This window comes from Lutra lutra, chromosome 17, assembly GCF_902655055.1.
Source record: "Lutra lutra chromosome 17, mLutLut1.2, whole genome shotgun sequence".
Taxonomy (NCBI): domain Eukaryota; kingdom Metazoa; phylum Chordata; class Mammalia; order Carnivora; family Mustelidae; genus Lutra; species Lutra lutra.
In genome coordinates, this window is record NC_062294.1 from 12,929,277 (window position 1) to 12,952,916 (window position 23,640).

The window sequence follows — 23,640 nt, forward strand, 5'->3', positions numbered from 1 at the left end:
TTCTTTGCAAATAATTTTCTCTCTCTGCCCCTTTCTGCCTTTAAAAACCTCTCTTTTCCTACAGCTTCTCTCTGTTGCTAGATGGGGATGCTACTGCCTGTTTCACGAACTGGAGAATAAAGCCACTGTGATCTTTAAATTTGCTCAGTTGAACTTTGGTTATTTAACAGGGGGCACAGCCAGAAATCAGGCAAAAGTTAGAGGCAGGGGCAGGTCCACCAAGAGCTATGACCCAGACAAAGAGGCGTGAACTTGGTTTTGGAGGTGATCGGGAGTCTGTTTCCTCACATGTGCCAACAGAGCTTCGCCCTCAGAAGGCTGTCATCATTATAGGAGACACTCCCAAGTTCCCCTTCTGTTACGAGATTTTTGGTACCCCAGCTGAGCCTGGTCAGTGGTCCTGGCTCAGGGACTGGGCAGGGACACCAACGCATATGTGCCGGGCTCCAGATTTCATTTCTCTACCAAAGAGAAAATCTGCATGGACATCTTTGTACCACCTCCTCCAGTCCCACTGGAGAGCAGCAGCCAGCAAAACTGTGTATTTTACATTTTGAATTCTCTTATTTTGGAAAGTTTAACACCAAATGGCAAATGAATGTAAATTATACTTCAATTGCACAATTAAAGCCGGAGATGTTGTCTACAGGTTCCTTCAATCATCCCAGCCACTCCGCTAGTGCTTACGTATTGAAAGATTTATCTCTGGTCCTTGGGGACTGGCAAAAATCTGACAGCTAGCCCTGCCTGGGACAATACCATGTGTCCCTGACACACGAGAGAGAGCGCGCCCCCCCCCCCCCCCCCGACACACACACAGCACCCTCCTGGTTCTTTCCAATGGGAGTCCGAGAAGAGCACCACAATCTCCTTCAGCATCCAAGACGCAAAGAGAGGAAGGGGCTGCCAAAAGGTCGGCAAGGAACAGCTTGAAAAGAGAGTGGGGAATCTGTGGGGACCATTCCAGGGCTCCTGTGCCCATCCAATCCAGATGCTGGCGCTCTCCTAGCTGACAGCAAATCCCACTGAGCCCTAGGGGCTGAACTTGAGGCTATGGAGCAATAATTCTGACACAGGCCTAGGCCTAGGCCAGGATTCTGCCTCGGCTCAGGGAGTGCAGAGCGGTCCAGGGAGGCAATGCTAAGGTGGGAGAGGGTGCTAGGACCAAGCAACAGGGACCAAGCGGGAGCCATGCTCTGCCCTCCGGCTGAACCCGGCTTTGAATCTCTGTACCAGGCCAGGGTTTTGGTCTGTGGACAAGAAGGTCTGGGACAAGGACACAGTGACCTCAGCAGCCTTGCTCGCAGGGCACCAGCTCAAGGCCTGGATGAAAGGCCCGCAGCTCAGCTGCTGGAAATGGAGTTCGTCCCCTTCCAAGGAGCAGGCTGGCTGGGCCCAAGCCTCCGCTGGCCTGCAGTCCTGGCTCTGAGAACGAGGCAAGGCTCAAAGAAAGCAGGAGGAAGCGCGCCAATTAGTATGCGCTACATAGCTTTTTGCAAAATGAATATAAAACACTTGTGCTTTCTTTTTGTGTGAGAGAAAGAGGGTGGGGGGAGAGGGAGGAGGAAGAAGGTTACAAGAAAGCAATATTCTGCAGGGGCAGGAGTGCCTGCAGTTGCCATGGCAACAAGCTGGAGGGGGGGAGTGGGGTAGGGAAGGCGCATCAGCTGGTCCCGGGTCCCGGTCCCAGAGTGGGGTAAGCTGTGAGCCGGTCATCGGTGGAGTGAAAGGGTCGGTGACAACTGGGAGCGGAAAACATCTGACAAAGCAACTCTGAGAGGAAGGCCGGGGTGGGGGGGCGGTGGGGGGGGCCGGCCTACCCTCTGTGGCTTGGGGAGCAAGGTCAAGGAGGCCTAAAGATCCCTGAGCAAACCCTTGCTTCTAGGAGACTTGACACCGGCCAAGGGCATATTTCGGCTTGGGAGGGAAGCGGCCATCTGGACGGGGCGCCTGCAGGCAGGCACCGCACTGCACCCCAGCAGGCCACAGGCCGGATCTCCAGGGTGGCGCCGCCTTCCTTCTTTTTATTAGTCCGACCAGGCCCTCCCTGTCCCAACACCTTGTCCACAGAGCAGCCCTGGAAAACCCCTTGCTGTGGAAGGCCCCCTTCTTTCCCTCTCCCTGGCTGTGCTTTTGCCCCCCTGGGAATGGCTGGAGACCCAGCGCTGAACGAGGCCGACTCCCTGGGCGGGGGGTCTGTCCTGGCCTCCTACTGAGGCTCCTGACTCCGAAGTCCCAGGGCGAAGCAGCTCGCAGATGCTGACTGAACACTTGCTGACCGGCAGCGCCAGGCAGGAAATGGAAGACGCGGATGGGTCTGAGAGCTTCTGCCAAGGGGATGGCTGGAGAAGCCTCCACTTCACTCTACCCACTTATCTCTAAGAAACTTTTGTCACAAGTTTGGCTCGGCCCCTGGTCAGCTGATTAGGCCCCAGATGTCAACTGGCTCAGCCTTCCAGCCCGTGAGGAGGGAAGGAAATCTTCACACTGGGCCCTCTCCAGTCCTAGTCAGGAGGAAGCCTCGAGTCTTTCCAAGGGACACAGCTAGGTGCTGGCAGGAAAGGTGAATTCGGGCTAAAGGCCCTGGGGGCTAGGGTCTGGCCGGTGCGGGCCATTGCCAAGGCTATGTGATGCTTCTGCCCACAGCCATGGGGCCACAGGGTTGCGCCTGAGATCTGGGTCAGGTCAGGCTGCTGCTTATTCTTGGGAAGTGGAGCTGAAAGGAAGCGTGGAGGCACCGAGGCTGGGCATCCACGGAGCCTTGGGGCCCTCTGCTTCCTGCCACACACAGGCCTGATCGTTTCCTTCACAAGGGGTACAGGCCCAGCGGGTCAGGCCTCCAGTCTCTGACCACATACAGAATGGCTCCTGTGGCCTGTGGAGTCTGCAAGGAACCGGCCCTAGGAAGTATCCCCTTGGGGGTACTGAGGAAGGCCATGGATCTCCCACGGGCCCCAGAGCAGTCCCCCAGTAGAGCTCTGGAGGAAGGCACCCAGCAACAGCAGGCAGCACCAGGGCTGGAGGGTCCCGTCCCAGACACAGAGTAAACCTGAGCTGCAGAAGGCAGCAATCGGGCCCAGCCAGGCCCGGGAAAGGGGTGGGATTCCCAGAAAAGCTTTTGGCCAGAACAGGGTCAGAGTGGGCCAAGCCCAGCATCTCCTGTGGGGTGGGGGGCGGGTCCTTCAGCCCTGCCTTCAACAAAAGCAAGAAAAGCACTGCCAGAAATTCAGATTTGGAGGCGGGAGAGGATTGCTTAGGCTCGGATCTGTTTTATTTCCCATTGAGAAAACCACTCTGATTAAAAACCTCTTCGATCTCAGTAAAGCAAAAACAACTTAAAAAAGGAGGATTGTATCTTGTTTTTGGCCTGACTTTGAACACACGCAAATAGGGATCGAGACTTTCTTTTCTTCTCCTCTTTTCTCTTTTTCCTTCCTTCCCCTTCCTTCCCTGCATTTTTAAAAAAACTTTGAAATCCTTCCCTAAGTGCCCAGTTCTGTGCCATATGTGTGAAAGGCCAGGATTTGGTGCTTATAGTTACGTCCCCTGAACAGTGACAGCACAGCGTGGGTTCTGGCTGCTTAAACTGTTCTAACCTCCATCCCTCGAGGGTAGAGGAGAAGAGAAAGGCCGGCCCTGGTAAGACGACTTGGAGGCCCGTTCCCAAGTCCCTCCACTGGGCACCCTCCATCCCGATCTCCCTCCTGGTGGCGCCAGCCATGGCTCACTTGCATCCCGCCAGGCCCCTGTCCGGGAGTGGGGGTGATGCATCGCTCAGTGTCACGCATTCTTGCTGAGCGCGAGCCAGAGGCTGGGGAAGGGCCTGCTGTGCTCCAGGCAGCATGGAACGGAGCGCACACCGTGAGCACTCGGTTACCAGGTAATGAGCCGAGGGCCCGGCTGTCTCCGGGCACCCATCCATGGCAACTGGGAGAGCAGCGCCGGGCTCCCCGTCCCCTGCCCTCCACCAGGCCTCTGCTTGACGCCAGTGTACGTGCCGGCGAGGCGCACCCGGCCCCAAGGAGACAGGTGTGCTCTGGCAGGGCTGGGGCCCAATGGAGGTGGGGGGAGGGGCGGCTCACCAGCCACGGCCCCTCCTATGGTTTCTGAGCACGCAGTGGACACAGTCTCTGTCCCCCCAAAGTGTGACAAGGGCTCTGGGAGGGTGTGAGGGCCCAGGATGCTGGGACACACAGACGGACAGGGTCCTGTGTGATGTCAGGAGGAGGGGCGGTGTGAGACTAGGCTTCTAGGGGGCATCTGAGCTGAGGTCTTGACCAAGTTACTTCCCTCCTTTGAGTCTCGGTTTCTGCTTCGGTGAAGTGGGGGACACAGCAGAGGCCACCCGGGAAGGGTTGCTGTGGAGATGTGCTAAGGTAATGCACGCTCGAGGCTGTCTGGCACAGGGTCCGGCAGGCAGCAAGTGAATAGAAAATACCAGAACCCAGGCGACGAGGCCCGACCTCAGAGAACAATTAAGGAGGTCTGGGTCAAGGCCGAAGCAGCTGGGTTTTAAAAAGCTCCAGAGGATTCTGACAGCGGCTCCTGTGTGGATGGCTCCACTGTGGGGCTGATGTCTGGTTACTGGACCTTGGCCTTTCTAGGTAAGATTACCGATCGCTTCCTGAGTTCAAGGGGAGAGGGGCGGGGTGGGGGGCAGGCAGTCCGACCCAAGGCCAGGGAGTGTGCTCACCCCTGCAGGTCACTCAGCCCTGTAGCCTGGCCTCCCAAGAGCCACCAGCCCTGTCCCAGGGGAAGGCGGTCCCCAACTGGCTTTCCTTCAGGGAATCCCTCCTGCGCTGCTGGGCCCTCTATCAGGGAGGCCAGCTTTCCCCCTTATTCTCCCCTCCCGAGCCCCACCTCTGCCTTCCTCGGGAGCCTGGGGCCACCAGGCAGCAGGCCCCCTGGCCCCTGTATGTCCTGCCAGCTTTGGCTTCTCACCTGCACATCAGGGGAAGGAGTCCACCTAGACAGAAACACTAAAGACTCTGTGGGCACACAGACCTGCCTTCCCCAGAGCGAATGCTGCCAGGCCAGCTGCGGTTACTTGGGTCCCCCTTCACTTGTGGCCTTCTCACCAGGCACAATTCTAGAACCATCACCAAGGCGGTCCTCTTTCCTCCCCAGCAATGATATGTTGCCAGAACTCCTTTCAGAAGACCAAATCCTTCCAGGACCCCTAGCGGTGACTGCTGGTGCCTCCGCTGGGCTGTGGGTCTGGCTGGCTTTCCCTGGGGACTGTGAGTACAACCCTGAGTTTTCCCTGTTGCCCTTCTCCCTGCATGTTCCTCCCTCCTCTCACTCTCTCTCAGAAGCCCCCAAGGGAAGCGGCAGCATCAGCCACAAGGAGAGCCCACAGGAAGAGCCGTGTGGGTGAGCGCCCTGCGTCCTCAGCATGGCCCCAGGGCAGGGGGTAGGGGGACCGGTGGGGTGGCTCGGGGAGGCTATGGCAGGAAAGGGCCCTCTCCTGTTTGCGCTGTCCCTGCCGGGACCCAGCTTACCTTCCTAGGTTGGGGGAACTCTCGGCAAGAAGAATCACGTTCTTGGCCCCCAACATGTGGCCCCTTGGTTTTCTGGCTGGTATCTGCCTCGAAGGCATGACCTGACTGTAAAGGAATCTTGGGGATTGAAGATGGGAGAGGAGGAGTTGTTTTTGTTTGTTTTGGAGAGTGGAGGCAATGAAAACTGGACTGAAAGGAAAACTGAGGCAGGGATCTCAGGAGGAGGAGCAAACCCCATTCTTCTGGGAGACGGTCCACTCCGAGCACGCCCCATTAGTATTCCAGGGAGTGGGGTCAGGACCACACAGAGTCAGAGCTGGACGGGATGAACGCAGAGCAGGCCAACTGCGCTGGATGGAGGCAAGGAGGTGCCGGGGACGTGCTGGGTCCCACGGAGAGCGGGGCAGTGCAGGGCAGAGGCCTGCCCTCCCGGTCACCTCCAGACTACTTCCCATACCGCCCTTCGCCGGCCCAGCGGCCAGCACCACTCCTTCGGCATGGGCCCTGGGAGGGCGAGTAGCCCAACAAGGCAGGTCAAGGTTCAGTGCTCAGAACAGAAGAGGGGAGAGGGGGACAGCCTGAATGACGCTGTGCCTCCACCTGCCTGGACCCCTGCTCTGCACTGAGGTCAGCTCTTGTGTGCTTTTAGATGTTCTAGAACAGAAAGACCCAACTTCTGGCTCCTGGCGGTATGAGCTTGGGCAAGTTACTCTCCTCACACTTGGATGTCCTTTTAAGTCAAACTGGGGATAATGAAAAGCAGCCCAAGAGCACCAGGCCAAGCGGTCACAATAGAAACAACATGCTCTGAGTAGGGCACCCGCCCCATCAACCTCGCCTTCCGCCCTCTCTGGCTCCCAGCCGCTTCCACGGATGTGGGGGTCTGAGCCCAGCACCCACTGTGGATTCTAAGGGCAGCCAGCGGTGGGGGTGCTGGGTGGGCCATCAGCTCTCAGAGCTGCCCTCAAAGGAAGAGGCTGTAATGGCGTGGAAACCCCACTGCTGGGGCAGACACTGAGCGACGGCCCACCTCACTAGCTGTACCTGCCCCCGCGCTGCCCCTGGGGACAGGATAGCGCAGCCCCAGCCACCCTGGACCCTGAGTAAGAAAGTGAACCGAGCAGGATGGTCTCAGTCTGGGGCCTCGCTCTGGGGGGAGATCCCCTTGGCTAAGGCCTTGTCGCCACTAACTAAATCCCTTTGAAGCGGTGGACCCACGACACCACAGTGGTAGGAGCCCCTGGGAAAGGCAAGCCCGGTGAGCGCTCTCCTTTGAGAGACTGGAAAAACCTCTCCATTTCTCCTAGGACCCAGACCATGAAAACATGAAATTCTCTCCTGTCTCCCCCAAAGTCAGCCGTGTCCTCCCTTTCCTCCAGGACGTGGCAAAAGTGAGAGCCACCCCTTGGGTTCCCTGCTCCATGGGTCTGCACGCTCCTCTGGTGTGCTGTGGGGTTGAGGACAGTGAAGGCCCCGGTCGCCGTGGACCAGGGTATGTCACAGCTCTCGTGGGGTGCTTGAAGAGATGCCCCCGATCATTGCCTACAGCCAGCGCGCCACGCTGCCTACGTGGGCCGGCCACACTCCACACGTGGCACATGGGCTCCAGCCCTGGAACCGGCCCCGGCCACCCGTGCAGCCCTCACAGTCCTACCCTGCAGGCTTCCTCATTGACAAAAGGCTCATTCTTTTTTTCCGCTTGTACATCATGAGCCATCAACTCCCCTCAGCAATCTCTCCTCACCAATCCTTGGAGCCTAGGGGACTGGAAGGGGGCATTTCTCCCGGGATGAGAAACTCTGCTCTGAAGTGTTAAGGACACCTCGGCTCTGAGAGGTGAGAGGACTCTGCGCGAGCTGTCTCCAGAGGCCCCAGGGGAGTGTGTGCCCTCTGGCTCTCCACGGACCCTGAGGCTTGCTTCTGGGCAACTGGCTCGGAAGCCGCTGAGGCCGGCCCTCTGCTGCTGATGCCCTCCCTCCTCTCTCCCCCGGAGCCAGGGCAGCCAGCACCACCCTTCCACCTGTGATGCCAAACACAGCCCACTGACTTGGGCTGGGGCTGCTGGCGGAGGAGGGTGGGGAAGGGGAAGACACAGAGAGGGGTGCTGGTCCTACTGTTCACTGCCTTCCCCTTGGTTGTCCTATGGCTGGAGATGGACAATGAGCCCCCAAAGAAGCCAGCCCACCCGGCCATCTGCACGGGGTCTGTGCGGTCCTAAGACAGGCAGCGAAACAGAGGACAGAGACCAGCTTCTGTTCCGGCTTTTGCAGCTGAAGCTGGGACAGGAAGGATGTGGGGAAAAAACAGAGCCCATCTTCCTGATTTCCATGTGTATCGCTGCTTTGACGGAAATGAGTACCAGCCATCAGAGGAGCTAGAATTTGCCACGTGTTCACACGTGTCATGTACTCTATACTCATGACCTCATTTAATGCTCACCTGGGAGGCCAGACCTAGGAGGGTGCCTCTCTCATTATTCTCGGTTTTTGGATAAGCAAACTGGGGCTCAGGGAGACCAGCTCACTGGCTCAAGTTCAAGGTTAACCAACTTCTGAGTGATGAGCCAGGACCAGACTCTTGGACTGCCAACCCCAAAACCCGTGTTCTCAAACCATCAAGCTGCACTGTCACCAGGGGAGAAAATGTTACTGAAAAGGGATGCCACTCTACGTCAGGACAAAATTTAAAATACTGAAAATAAGCTGCATGATGAGTAAGACCTACCAAAAAGGCCTGAAGCCTTTACAAAATGACTTACAGAAACAGGGATAAGCCCTGCACTTGGGTGGGAGAGTCCCACAGTTTACTTCAGGGCTTGCTCCTGGCACTGTATGTTCTATGGGTTTGGACAGATGGAGACCAGTGGACGCCCAGCTTTATACCCCGAGGATTCTGGATGCAGGCTGGGAGGCAGCCGACAGCTGGCATCTTGGGGGCAGGGGAAGCAGCAGGCCCACCTCCCTACCAGGGTCCGGCAGGAAGCTCTGAGCACCTACATTCCATGCTGTGGAAATCAGGGTTGCGTTTTCACTTAAAAACATGTAATTGCATCTCCAGCCAATGGGAGGATTTCTTGTCTGGTGCCAAGAATTTTAATTGGACACCTGCAAATTCTTTCTGACAAAAGGGATTTTCATAAGAAGTGTGCAAGGAGCAGGCGATACTGAGGAAACAGCCACTTATCCTCAATGACGGAAAAGCAGAATCAGCTGAGGGGGCCAGAAGGGTGTGGACTACCAAGCATCACTGGAGAAGAACTGAGTGACAATGACAGGTAAGACACCCCAGCAGGGCCACGTGCCAACGGGGCCACGGAACATGGTGGGTCTCTGAGGCTCTGCCCCTCCCTGCGCCCAGCTCGTGTATCAGGAACACCTGGGCACACTCTGTTCCCCGAGGCCAGCGACTCTCACCAAGGGTGAGAAGCATTTGAGTTTATCACAATCAAACTGGGAGAGAAAAATAGTTGCAATGGAACGTCCCCGGTCCTCTTTGTATATTCAAAGAGCTTCTCCAAATCGATAAGAAAACAGACAAAGGGTCTGGGAACTGAAGCTTCTGTAGGATACCCCCAGCTCTCTCCATACTACCTGGAGAACTGTTCTGAAGAACTTGTGGAACAGGAGAAGGCAGCCAAGAAATGGGGCTGCTGACTTACCAAACACAAGCTCCCCACCTCCCTGTGGCTCTGATGTGGGCGGCTGGGACCAACACTTGGGGGAACGCAGGCATGACGGTTGAGCGAACGAGAGATGGGCTTTGGAGTCACACAGATCTGGTTTTGAGTTTGGCTTCACACCTCCTAGCTGTTGTGAGGGGCTTCACCTCCCTCACTCTGAGTTTTCTGAACTGTGAGATGGAAATAGTAACTCCTTCCCCGCAGAACTGTCGAGGGTTCCCCAGCTACCCCGAATCAAGCACAGATCCCGGCACAGGAATGACTTCATCATACAAGCTGTGGTTAAGAATCACCCAAAACAGTGGGATAACCTGAGCTCTGAGGCCCCTCGTCTGGATGTAACACCGTAGCTAAATTCTGCTCATGAAGGAGTCTTCGTGAGGCCATCAATAGGAAGGGGCCTGTCCCCACCAGTCTGGCCGTGGTCTGATTTGACTGAATGGGCTTTCAGGGTCTTAAACCTCAGGGAGCTCTGATTTGAAATCAGGGCTGTGTTTGGAAATACTGGGAAAACCTACCAAAGAGTGATTTCTAGATACCCCGGAAAGGAAGCTCCAGGAGAAGGGGGACTTTGTGTTGTTCATGGCTGTATTTCCATTGCCAAGAACACAGTATGCCCTCAAGGTTGCCAAAGAGATGGGTAGGGGACACTTAGGAATGGGAGCTGGTGAAGAACCAGGATGGGGCAGAATCAGGACTCACCACCGATTATCCTGGTCCCCATCTCCCTCCCCTGGAGAGATGGGAAAGCAGGGACTCTCCGCTCCTGTTACGGCAACAGCCCCCCTTCAGCCCTGCAACTGTCCCCAAGAGCTGCTGCAATCCTTTCTCAGCAGGAGGCCGCAAGATATGCCCAAAGCTCCGAGAACAGTTGGCACTTCAGCAAATCGAGTTTCCACAGCCGCAACCCGAACAGAGCTGTTTAATGGACTGCATCTCCTCCCGCTCCCCGTAAATGCACACGCACACAGAAACCCGTCACGAGCAAAGAGAGCTGGATGGGATTAAACAACTCAATTTAAAGGATTGAAAACTCAGCTGCTTCCAGTGAAGTCCTAGGGAAGGAACCAATCAGCAAAGTTCTGCTCTTCCTTTCTGTACTGAAATGAGGGCTGTGACTGTGCAGTGAGTCACCCCTAACTCAGCCAGAACCGGGCTGTGTCCTCCTGGGCCCCACACTGCAGTGGGGTGCTGAGGGGAAGGCAGAGAGAGACCATGAGTGCGTGCGTGCATGTGTGTGTGTGTGTGTGTGCGCGTGGGCACGCACGTGAGCAGGATAGCCAGGAGGGGTCAAGGGCAGATGCCCAGATCATCTGTTTTGGATTTTTCTGGAAATGCGGAGTACCTCAGAGGACAGAGAGGTAGACACTTGCCTGTGTGCATCTCTTTTCAGCTCAGGTCCAAGAAAACAAATTCAGGCTGCAGGAAAACTACCCTGGGCCCCACACAGCCTGGTACCAGCCTCAGGTGCCTCATGCACAAAAAGCTGTGAGCGGTGAAACCGCCCCCCCCCCGCCCACCAAGATCTTGTCCCCTCTCACGTTCCCAATGGGCAGTGTGGATTCCCATGCCCACCGCCTGATGGGGCACACACAGCTCTGCCTGGAGCCCACAGCTGCCCACAGCCCAGAAGGGGGAAGGAGAGGGAGCACTCAAGGCCCACTTGTCCAGCATCTGACAGGCAGCCAGGAGCTGGCATGCCTGGAGAGAGGGATGCTATCCTGGCTGATGGCAACCCCCAGGGGCAAATCCTGCCCTTTGGCTGGGAGGCTAGGGAGTCCTGAGGAAGAACTGCCTTAGCCTAATTGCGCAGAATGGAACGCCACTGAGAATGGGTGGGGACAGGTTGGGCCTCCCCTAGATGGCTGAAGGACGCAGGTCCCAGCTCTCCTTCCCCATCTCTGGGCTAGCCTCCCCCTTCTGCTCTTGATGACCCCAGCAGAGCAAAGCTTAAAGGGATAATTTCAATTTCAAACCAGAACGCAGAATGAGGTCTGGGTGAAATGAACAGAGCCAGAGCTCCGGAGGGGCTCACACTGTCGGCCCGGCACTCGGCATCTTCCAAGGGTCAGGTCACCCTCACAGCCGTGTGCTGCACTGCCCCACTGCACAGAGAAGGAACTGGACGGGCAGAGTTGCGAAGCGATTTAACTCATGGTCAGGCAGCTAAGTGGGGCTAGACCTTGCATTCGGGAGCCCAGCCCACAGCGGAGCTGCCCACCACCACATCCCCGCCTTCTACAGACGAGCCAGATCCCCCCTGAGGCTGTTGTTCTGCCCATGCACTGAGCCGGTGCTCTTGAAAAGGGCTAGTGGAGGAAGTCCTTGTTCCCAAAGCCAAGAGCATTAAACACGGCTTTCCCTGGAAGCAACGCACTTTACCAGATAGGAAGAGAGCAATTCTGGGGATGCCGATTTAAGAAACAACGACAGAATGAGCCCCGCTCATCTACCAGGTCCCATCAGCCACTCAAAAGGGGAGGCCGGGCAGCCAAGCACAGACGGCAGGGGGCACAGAGGACCTACCTCGTCGGATTCATCCGATAGTGTCTGCAGCAGGATGGGGAAGAGGCTGTCGGTATGCCGGAACATCTGCAGAGCAGAGAAGGTGGCCGCCCGTCAGCTCCCCCGGCTCCACCACTGGATTTGGCACGAATGGGGTCTCGCTACACTGCACAGACCACCCCCATGCCCTCCCAGGACCCCTCTAGCAGCTATCACTCCTCTGCCTGCCTGGGGCTTTCTAGAACTACACTGATCAGAAGCCTACCAAGCACAAGGCAGGCCCTGAAAACCATGGTGGGCCCCGAAGCAGGGCCCAGCCTGGAAGGGGCTCTGGGGCTGATGGGCCCGGGGACTCACCTTTCGGGGAGTCTTGATATACAGGTGGTACAGCCACTTCAGGACGGCGATCCTGGTCATCATCCCAATGGCCATATCGCTGAGGTGGCAGTTGAGGACCTGCACGATGCCATCGAGGTGGAGGGTGACTGGGGCCCTCTCGGTGCTGTGGGCAAGATTAGGGAGGAGAGCCAGATTGAAGCCACTGGAGCTGGTCCGCCAAGGCCACAGCGCTGAGAACCGCACTCCACCTCCCTCTCCTGGGCGCGGTGGTCCGGGATGGGCAGGGGGTACCCTCCCGGCATGGCTCCCGGAGGGCTGGCTTCACCCCCTCGGCCTTCCTCCTTCCTTTCCAAGGCCAGAGCCATGACAACCACACGCGGGGGAAGAGGGCCAGTCTGCTGCGTGCGCGCCCGCCTCCCCAGCACGAGCCTGGCCTGGACAGGAGAAAACCTATCTGATGTCACGGAGCTGGGCCCCATCAGGCCTCAGGGCATGGAGTCCAGACCCTCTGATGATAAAACCAACCCACCACCTTTGGCCAGTCCCGGGGAGAGCCCTGCAAGCAGTCCTGAGGAGCCAACAGGCTTTTCACCAGGCAAACGAAGAACATTTCTCGAGTAAGGACAGGGTCGCGGCTTTAGGTCTTGCCATACCCCAGGCCATTTGGGGAAGCCTTGAGAGTTGCCTGTGAAGCTGTAACTGAGCCGGGGAAGAGGCAACACAGCCTCTGCCTCTGAGAAACAGAGCTTGTTCCGACTGAGCTTTGCTCCGGCGGGACACAGGCTCCCAGGCCCAAAGCCTCGCTAGTCTCCAGGGAGAGAGAATTCCTCCCGAGCAGCCCTGAGAAGGCAGGGTGCTGCTGGGACGGTGACGGACACAGCCCTCGGCCCCAAGCATGGTTCCCAGGCAGAGGCTGGGGTTCTTGGGGACGGGGACAGCACGGGCAGAGAACCTCAGGATATTAGGGAGGGGCTCTCTTTCTGCGACAAGTCATACCATATTTTGCCCAAAGGGGTCATGACAGGTGCCGCCCAGGGCTGCCTTTCCCGAGGACCCTGGCCAGGCAGGTCCGCTGCCCGTCGGTACAAAACGGTCTCGTGTGGTATTTCTAGGCTGCTCAATTATTCATTTGCAGCAGGAACTCGATGCCTGCGCTTCCCTAATTCGCCCGCAGCCTCTCTGAAGCTCATTTGATGTGAATCCCTTAAGGGCCCCGCTCTCAGTTCTGGAACTGCTCAGCGGAACTGCTATTTAGTATGGTTTGATGACTCCCTGTGGTGCTCGTTCCAGGGGTGACAGCGGGCACTCCTGTCCTCTGGTAGCTGGAGGGGCTGGGCGTGCTGAGCCCAGGAGTCATGTGGCCGGAAGTTCTGGGGGCTTCTGAGAATATGCAAACATCTAGATTCTTTGGAAGCCTAAGACAGATGGGGAAACTAAGGCACAGACAGACAAGTTCAGGGTGGCAAACACAAGTTCCCAGCCAATCTCTTCACCAATTCCTCTCTTACACTGTCTGATAGAAACAGAATGTGAGCCACAGATGGAATTTCCCATTTTCCAGTTTTGTACTAACAAGTAACAAGAAACAGGTACAATTTTAACGATATATTTTTGATGAATCTAACATACCCTAACAGTAGCATTTGAACATGGGCTCAACATATAAATCAACATACATGTCATTCATAGGATACTTCATGTCCTTTTTTTGTGTCCTAAGTCTTTGAAATCCAGCACACGTCTCACCCCAACAGCACATCTCTGTTCAGACCAGCCACACAGCACATGCCCAGCAGCCCCACGATAGCGGCTACCACCACAGACGACAACAGCGCACAGTGTCCAGCTAACGAGCTCCCTATGGCTTCCAGAGCATTCTTCTTCTCTGACCACTTCCTAGACACTCCCTCCACTCCTACCAGTGACCAGGACTACTGTCTCATCTCTAAGTCCTTCTTTTTCCCACTCTGCCGGCCTCCTACCTGGCTTCTTCTGGCGTATTGTAGCTCTTCTCCTTGAGAAGCTGGAGAAGTTCCAGAAGCATACCTGCAGCCGGAGGCCTTAACATGGGAGGAGCTCGGGAGGCTGTGAGGAAGGAGCAGAAGCCGCCCTGTCCTGGCCTCTTCCTTCCTCACCCGGTGAGCCCCCGGTCCACAGTGAGTCCCTTTCCCTCAAGTGCTGCAGGACACTCCAGCTGCCACACGGGGTCCAGGGTGCCAGGAGGACCCTATGCCTTGCATGCCACCACCACTTTCTTAGCCAAAATGGAGCCTGTGGGAACCAGGCCTTGTTTTTACTCCCCCGGGGGAGTCAGAACTGTACTGGGCAGCGAACGGCTGTCCTCGGCTCCTCGTGGGGAGGAAGGAAGCGCCAAGCCCAGCTCCCCGACCTCTACGCTGCACATCAGGCCCAGAGGGTATCCAGCCAGGAAGCGGTTGCACCAGCAGTTTGAATGTTAGCAGTCGGGAGTCTAGAGAGGCCTCGCCCACCACACTCCACCGCCTCCTAATGGGCCAGGTTCAGGAGAGTCCATTTCCAACTGGCCCCTGGCAGAGGCAGCAGGATGGCAGCCCCCTCTGTGGGCCGGCCACGCCCTGGCCAGTCAGACCTGGCAGCCCCATGTACCAGAGGTAGAAAGAGGTCATCATATATGCTTTTCAATATATTTTCCTATCAGTACAGTAGACAAAGTCTCCGTGTGGGGCAACAGAGGAAACCGGGAAAGCGTGGTCCGACCTGTGTTGGGGGGACGCCAGCGGCCCAAGGAGGGTTCCAGGATGCTAGATGGTCCCTGGGGCAGCTGGACTCCTTGCTTTACAGGGGTCCCTGGCTTCACTTCTGGCCAGCTCAGTGTCTCTACTGAGGGACAAAGCAAGGGCCAGCCCTCGGTGGCATCCCCCTCAGGTGGCCCTGTGTCAAGGCCAAATGACGAAGGATTTCATGGAGCCAGTGTGCACGAAGTGGCAGCATTCTGTGCCCTGACACTCTCCGATTTCCCCCACAGTCAAGCTCCCCAGACACGGGCACCTTCAGATCGCAGGTGAGGCAAGAAGAGCACGGCTGAAAGGGACCTCGTGGTTCATGTAACTGGATCCTTCCATGCACGGATGAGACAGTACGGGACCAGGCCACACAGCCATGCCCTGAAAACCTGTTCCCTTAGCTGGACACACTCTGTCTGGGTCTCATGTCCCCTGGCTGGCTGGAGGGGAGGCTCATGGGATGCAGGCTCACCCCAGGGCACCAGGGAAGCTGGTCTTCGTGCCCGGGAAGGATCCCACTAGCTGCTGAGGCGGCGGCTCTCAGCTGGGTGGGGCCAGCCGCTGTGTGCTGGGCCCCCACATATGCTCTGCGGGAAGCCGAACCCTGCGGGAACTCGGGCCCTTCTTCCGGAGGGCAGGTTGCATGGTGTGCTCGGCTGCTGAGCTGCTGCTGGCCTGGAGTCGGAGATGGGGTGGCCTCCGCCCTGGCTTGCCTTACCCAGAGAGCAGAAGGGAGCTCTCTCCCAGTTTAAAGCACATTTCTGTGTCAGTTCCAAAAAGTCTAGACTAGTCACTCCTGGGGGCTTCGGAGTTATTTCAAGATGCCTGCAAAACTCCATTTCCACTGTGCGTTTTCTCATAAAGCATCTCATAACTCATGTCTTACACATATATGTACTACGTTTTCCAAATGCATGGCACTACTGTGGCTGTTAAAATACCGACCCGTAAAATAATGCTTCTGATACTACCAATAAGTAACGATAAATTCCAGTGGTTCTCTCTGGAAGGTGGCACTTCATGTCTGTAATGTCTAACTCTGTTAGTACCTTTGTATGGTACTCATATGGTACATCGCTAATCAAACTAGAAGAAAGTTAATTAATAATAAAAAATCATTGTTTCTGAACTCAACACTGGTTTTTCATAAAGTGTCTTTACACCTTCTTTTCAGTGAGCAGATGCTAGAAGTTGGGAAGCCCTGAATTCCAGATCTTTCTGCCTGCCTTTCTGCAGCCAGCTATACCAGGAGACCTATACCGAATGTCATGGAGGACACCACAGCCCTCGGCGAGGCCCAGGGCATCAGAACGGACGCCGGTGCGCACGGTAATACGTGTCCCGGGCTCCCGCGGCAGCTGAGTGAGGGAGGATGACACGCAAAGCTTCTCTAACTCTCCCAGTGCGACCAATAAAGGTGGGCTTGGGAGGCAGACCGGCCTGGCTTGAGAATTCCAGTTTGGTCAGTAAGTAGCTGAGTGACTCTGGGCAAGAAGTTAACCTCTCTGGGCCTGTTTCATTTGTAAAATGGGTATAATGATGAGGTTCTTGTTATAGTAACTGTTGCAAAAAACATGTAAAGTGCTTTCCGTGGGCTGGGCACCATTCCATTCTCTTTACATATTCAATTCATAGGCACACCACAGCCCCAGGAGGTAGGTACTATCACTGCACCCAGTTTATAGATGAGGAAACTGAGGCAGAGAGCAAGGCCACCGAGTCAGGACGTGTGTCCAGGCGGCTACACTCCACTGTGCAGAGGATTCGTGGGAGCTGTGGGCAGGCAGTGGGGCTGGACAGTCACAGGGTGGGTGGTGTGTCCTGCTGATTCTAGAAGGCGCCTCCTTGCCCAAGGGCAGTCCCCCTCTGGCAGCACCTACTGGAGGAAGCATGCACCCACCCTACTGTCCTCCACTGCTGTCTCCAAGGAGTGGGGGACCCGGGCACCTTGGCTCAGGTTTCATGACTCTGATGCAGACCAGCAGGTGCCATGATGAAATGGCCATTCGTGGGAGACAGAAAGCATGAGATGATCTGCTCTGGGATTTTTAATTTCAAAAGGGTAGATCTGGCATGGGCTCCTCAGTGACAGGTATAAACGGAAGCCTGCTTCCAATGAGGCAGTTCCAAGCCTCGGCGTCCAGAGCTGCCCTGGCAAATGGCACCCCTGCCTCCTAAGTGAGACGGCAGAGAGTCGTGCCCACCTGCACGGTCGGTCCACGATATCCCATCTCTGCCTCCTCCTAGGCCTCCCTTCACCTCACACTGCCACCCTCCTAGAGCAGGACAAGTCCCTGCGGCCTAGACAACTGTGACAAGTCTGCGACGGGCTCCCGTGCTCCCGCTGTTGCCCCTCCTGCACGGACCGTCCCTGGGGCTGCCAGAGGACCTTCCAAGTCCCAGGTCTGCATGCGGCCCCGCCACTTCTCAGGCAGGCTCCCACGGCCTTGACAACAGAAGCTGACCCCTCTGCAGGGTGCCAACTCCCCGCACGTCCATCCACATCTCTCCCCCAGCTCCAGAATCCGGGATCCAAACCTGCCTCCTTAACCGCCCCCGAGGGTGCTCAGCGCCACCGGCACAGAGCCCTTGATCGGCCACTCACACACCCGTTCCTCCTTCCAGCCCAGCCTGGGAAGTGCAGGATATCCTGAGTTGGCTCAAACCCCAAATCTAGAGGTTATTCTTCCCCTCCTGTCTCTCTCCTCGCTCCACCACGTGCATTCGCAAATCCTGTCAATTCATCCTTCCAAACGGAGGAAAAACCTCTCCAACTTTCTCTATGTTCTGCCGCCTCTTCCGGCTGAGGCTCTTCCCATCCTGCAGGGTGGCCCCCGTGGCCCCCTAGCTGGTCGGTACTCACCCGACCCCTCCTCAACCCCAGCTCTACACAGCAGCCCCCAGATCGCCTGTCCCTCCTCAGCCTGGAAATGTAGGAAATACTACTCCTAATGACTCCATGGGATTTAAACATCAGCAAGACCCAATGACGTGACACGCATTTGGCAGGTCGGGCCGAGGAAGCACTCGCGCGTGATTAGCCTTGTCGGCCACGAAGCCGGCAAGCTGAGGCTCAGGTACCATGACTTGTCCCCAAAACCGAGCCCCCCCCCAACAAAAACCACTGTCCTGTTTCTGTCTCCCCACTAGAGAACCTCAAGGTTGGGGACCACAGTCAGGGGTCCCATCTTGGAACCTGCGGGGCTGAACGCAGGCCGGTACTCTGGAACATGAGACAACTAACAGAACACATCTACTGCCTTGCTCGGGCGCTTAGGAGAGGTCCCGGGACGATCCACATCCACAGTCCGCACTCACACACTGTGAACACCCCCACAGGGTCCTGAGAGATGAGAACAAACGAAAAAAATGACACAGAAGGAGGAAAGATCCTGAAAGTCTGGGGAGAAGAGAGCCTCTCAGGGTTGACTGCAGATCTTCTCCTCCGGAGTGAGCCGTCCCCCAGGGCCCGGGTGTTGAGCTCAGAGAGAAGACACCCGGGGCAGGAGAACGCCATCCGCTGCCAGCCCCACAGAAAAACGGACATGGGGCGAGTCCAGGGGACTCAGGACAGGGACAGAATGGTGAGTTCTCCCTCTGGGGGGTGGGGGGGAAGGCCATCCCCTGCACACAGGATGTGGGGGACTGCGGGGAAGGGGATGCTCCTGCTGCTGGGCCTGCACCGCCCCCACGTGGAAGGCTGCGCAACAACAGCTGACCTGGCGCCCGGGAGAGGCCCGAGGCTGCCCCCGTCTCTGCAATGGCCTTCTCCTTGTCAGTCCTAACAGCCCCACGTTCTCCGGACAAGCAAAAGTGCTGGGCGAAGGCGTCTGTATGTGTCTCTCCGCGGCCACCACGCATGGGTCGTACTTTTACAGCTCGTACTTGCTGACCCCCAGCGGCTTTTAATCTCTCTCCACGGCCACCGGTCGGTCAGAGCTGCAGGAGTGGCTTCGCTCAGCGTCCTGCACATTCCTTCCGATGGAGAGTTTGCCCTGGGTCTTTCCTGTGGTCTCTGGCACCCAGGAAAGATCTCGGCCACTTGCTTTCTATCCACACCTCCGGCTGGCACAAGCCACTTACCTGGCTGGCGTGAAGACGCTGCCGCCGCCGCCACTGAAACTGGAGTCACAAGAGCCATCGGGGCCTCCTGGGGACAGTGAGAGGAACAAGGGATCATGCCTGAGCGCTGCTGGGGTCTTTGGAGGGAACGAGATCCCGGCTATAAGGACACAGACTCTCTAGCTCCCCACACCTTGACTCTGGCTCTTGAAAAGGACTAAGCTCGGGAGCCTCGAGGACACAATGCCACTCTTTCCCCAAAGCCTGCTGGAGAGCACCCATGCTTGGGAGTTTTTAGGCGCCGCGATCTCAAAAGGAGGACACCCGTGCTCACACATCTAGGAAATCTCGGAAGGGGCTGCTGGCTCGAGGGCAGCGGTTGTCACAAACCACTCCTGGGACGGTCCACATTATCAGCCACGGGGGCAATGTAAATCGAAGCTTCCGGGAGGGACCACTTCACACCCACCATGGGGGCTAAAACAAAGACAGTAAGCCACGTGAGGCTGTGGAGAAACAAAAACCCTTGGACCCTGTGGGTGGGAATGTAGAACAGTGCAGGTGCTCTGGCAAACTGCCTGGCGATTCCTTGAGGGCTCAGGCGGTTCCCCTATGACCCGGCAGTTCCACTCCGAGACGGATACCCCAGAGCAAAGGGCACTTCTGGCCACACCGGAACCGCACACCATGTTCAGAGCAATCCAACTGCTGATGAGCCCATGAATGGATCAATAAAATGTGCTAGAACCGTACAATGGACTATTATTCAGCAATAACAAGGCGTGAAACACTGATATGCGCTCCAATGTGGATCAACACCGAAAACATGCCAAGGCAAAGAACCTAGTTGCAAAAGCGCACATATTGTAGGGATTCCATTTGTGTGAAATGTCCAGAACGGGCAGATCTATAAAGACAGAATGTAGACTAGAAGGTGCTGAGAGCTAGGGGTGAGAGGCTGTGAAACCCATTTTCTTAAATTAAAAAGAGCAAAACAAAACTCTTTTTATTTGGAAATAATTTTAGATTTTTGAAAAGTTGCAAAAATAGCGCAGAACTCTGTTTGCCCTTCACCCCGCTGCTCCTAGTGTTAACATCCTATGTTACCAAACCAGAGAAAACGCACCGACACAAGACTGTGAACAAAACCAGAATGTCACCGGTTTTTCCACTCATGCCCTTCGCTCCAGGACAGAATCCAGGAGCACTCGCTGCATTTAGTTGTCCTGGTTTCATCCCCTCCCGTCGGGGACCGTTCAGCAGGCTTTCCTTATCTTTCATGAACTTGGTAATACGGAAGACCTGGCCAGTAACTCTGCAGAATGTGTTGCCACTTGGGTTAGTCGTGTGTTTTCTCACGATGAGGCTGAAGTTACACATTTCTGGAAGAGCATCCCACAGTGATCTGATCGCCTTCTCAGTGCCTCATGTCAGGGGCAATGTGATGTCTGTGTTGTTATCGGTGGTGCTAAACTAATCATCCGCTCGTGGTGGTGTCTGCTGGGTTTCTCTCCTGTGAGTTACTAGTCTCCTTTTTGTAATAAGTAAATATCTTGGAGAAGACCTGAGACTACACAAATATCCAGTTTTTTCCTCAAACTTTCACCTGCAGTTTTGCATCCATCAGTGGGGTCTGTAATAATAATGACTGTAGAGTTTCCCTAGTGGTGATCTTCTGTTTTTCTCCGTCCTTCTACATTTATTAACTGGAATTCCTCTATCTGGAAAAACTGCCCCTTCCCAACCATCCAAATCATTATGTGTATGTATTTTATTCTGTGGATTACAAAATAAAACTATCATTATTTATGTATTGTTGTTCAAATGGTACTAGCCTTGACCTCTTAGAAGCTTTAAATTATACAAGCAAAACATATTCTCATGCTAAAAATTATAAGCAAAGCAAAGCACAGCCCATATCTCCCTAACCTTCTTACTTTATTGTATGTGCAGGTAACAACTTTTGGATAGGCAAGTATCCCTCACCAACTTTAGCTTTCCTTCGTTTTGTTCTGTAATATAAATGGAATCATAGGATATTTTCTGCTTTTTTTTTTTTTTTTTTTTTGTCCTACCTTGTAGTATGTCTTAAAGCAGTGCTGTTCCTGTGGACCACAGACTGCCGCCCCCCAGTCCCCAGGTAAAGAGGGCCTTGATTTCCATGTTGAACAGAAAGGCTCCGAGTGCTGCCTGTCTCCTCTAGTCCCAGAGGCCCTTTAGGGGATGGGGCACAGCTTGGTGGGGACAGGTGTGGCCTGGGACTGATGAAACATGTCTGCGCTCAAAGGGGAAGAGGACTTGCAGGGAAGCCTGGGTGGGCCAGCCTGGACTGGTGGCCAGGACTCCATGCCCCCAGCGGCCTCTTCCCTCTTGACTTCTAGAAACATGCACATTTGTAGATGAAATGACCCAGTGTCAGAAACAGGCATCAAATTAATTCCAATTGTTTCCTTTCACTCTTCTCCTCCCCGACGCGTCCTCCTATGTGAGCGCACGTCTCTGGGATCCCATGTGGGGGTTGCTGCTGGGGGAAAGGGTCAGGCATTTTAGGTTTTAATCCACATTGGTAAGTTGTTCTTTAGGAAGGTTCTACTGGTGACAAATACACTTCAGAACACAGGAGCAGTCGATCCCCAGCAAGCCTCACACAGGGGTCTTAGTAATCTTTCACATTTTTGCCAAGTTGATGAGTAAAAATGGTAGACTGTCTTGTTCTGCAGTGCTCCCATTCCCAGTCAAGCTGTACATCTGTGGCTTCCTGTTCTGGACTATTCCCTCCTCAGGGAGCCAGGGTGTGAGCAGCGCTAGCGGCCCGGTCTCAGAGCCCTTGGGCCCAAGTCTGAGCCTGGACTCCTGTAGGCAGCAGCTGTGTGACCCTGGGCGGCTCACCTGACTTCTCTGCCAGTCCCTCACCTGTATGACGGGGTAACCAGTGCCTACCGCACGGGCTCGTCAGGACAGTATGTGAGCTAACACCTGCTTCACCGGAGGCTGGATTTCCTAAGCACAAGTTCTTAAACGTTATGGCTTCTGACACAGGCTGCCGAACAGATCGACCACACACCATACTTCACTGGCTTACTCTGCGCCTCTCTCACTGGGAACACTTCCTCCCCGCGAGTCTCCGCAGGGCATGTGTCTTTCCTTTACAATCAGAGTAAAATGCCGGGTGGGGCAGGGGCTGAGTGGAAGCTAAGGAGAAGGAACAGATTCAGTTCAGATGCCGGACACAGACCTGGCATGGAGCCCCCAGTCCTGTGCGATCCCATGGAGGGACACACGTGATTAAGTGGTTGAGCAGCTGTGGGTCTGGTCCTGAGCTCCTTGCGGGCAGGACCCGGGTCCAGTCCACCCACATCTGCAGGGCCCACAGACGCCGTTGAGAGGTCCATGCCCGTCAAAGTCTTGCAAATGGATGGAGTCCATTACATGCCCTTTATGGAGTGTAAATGGAGCCCATTACCATCAATGGTGGTTGGCAGCCCTCTCCTGGAAACCCTATTTACAGCTCTGCCCCCTCACCTGCGACACGAACTTCTATCCCTAACCCTCTACGGTCCCTCATTTAGGACCTACCAGGGGCGCATTACCATCTGGGGAAGGCTGGTCATAAACAACGAGGACCTAAAAGCCCTGCACTGAGAGCCTTGCTGAGTAGGTAGGTATGTGCTACGCATGTGTTACAACAATTTGACATGAAAGCACCTGTTCCTGAGAGTGTCTGGCCTTTGCTACGTGCTAAAAGCTTTATAAGCAAATATCTTGCTTAAAACTCACCATCACGCTATAGGTTTGGTATTATTATTGTTACCCAAATAAGGACTCGGAGACTTAAAAAGGCTCAGTGACTTGTCCAAGGGCAACAGAAAGGAGGTTAATGAAGCCAGGACTCAGCAGCAGACCACTCTGACCCCAGAATCTAGACCAGGACTCTTGAGAACTCAGGCAGCATCATGGAGGGGAAGAGGGAACACAGATTAGATCAAGGGCTACATGAACTTGGAGCAAGGACACTGCATTATGTACCCCTGAAGTGGCAGGGCCAAGGGGGAAGCCAGAGCAAGTGGAGAGGGGATGGGGACAGTGTGGCACAGCGGAGGCCCCATGGCCGGCAGGGAGGGCGAAATGCACACATGCTCGTGTGTGCCCACACACAGAAGGCCTGGCTGATAAGCCTCGTTACGGATCTTATCTCCCCCAGCAACCCAGCGCTCGCCGACAATGAGGGAGAGGAGGCAGGAATTCCTGCCTCTGGCCGGTGACCGGGGCCGGCGCAGTGGAGCAAAACAGTCATGAGGAAAAGGGCCAGAGGCTGGGATGAACCTGTTGACTCAACCCGCTGAATCACCGCCGTCTCCTGGCTTGCTGGGCCTTCTCCCAGCCCTTTGGCACAGTTGTGGTTACAAGCTGAGCAGGTCTGCGTGGATGTGGAGCCCCAGATTAGCTGTCATCATCTCTAGGAACTACCAGAAACTGAGCTTTGCATCTGCTGAAATGCTGTTTATGAGGCAGTAAAAGCCAGAGCCAAGCTGCCTGACTGTATCCTGGCGTGAGAGCCTCCTCAGCAGGGAGCTGCTGCAAGAGTGCTTAGGAGAATGATCGAAAAAAGTGAAAGAAGGTACGTTGGCTGGCAGCGGCGCCCTGGTTTCTGGCAGGCGAGCGCACTCCTGTAGAACCCCAGTGCTCTGGCTGCGGTTCTTAGCAGCTGCCACGACCTGCAGAAGACAGTAGTTCCCTCCCACAGGGCCTGACGTGTTGCCACATAAGCAGAAAAGGTGGGGTTGGGGCTGCT

At 55.7% G+C, this 23,640-nt stretch overlaps 1 protein-coding gene across 1 annotated transcript in view; it reads right to left on the reverse strand.

Moving 5' to 3' along the window:
- Positions 1 to 23,640, reverse strand: part of VAC14 (VAC14 component of PIKFYVE complex) — a 99,157-nt gene that overhangs the window by 55,629 nt on the left and 19,888 nt on the right. Inside the window, exons 10-12 of the mRNA XM_047710622.1 lie at positions 18,870 to 18,936; positions 12,043 to 12,187; positions 11,707 to 11,772 (exon numbers count right to left, since the gene is read on the reverse strand). Coding sequence (XP_047566578.1) covers positions 11,707 to 11,772; positions 12,043 to 12,187; positions 18,870 to 18,936 — 278 coding nt within the window. The remainder of the gene's footprint in view (positions 1 to 11,706; positions 11,773 to 12,042; positions 12,188 to 18,869; positions 18,937 to 23,640) is intronic.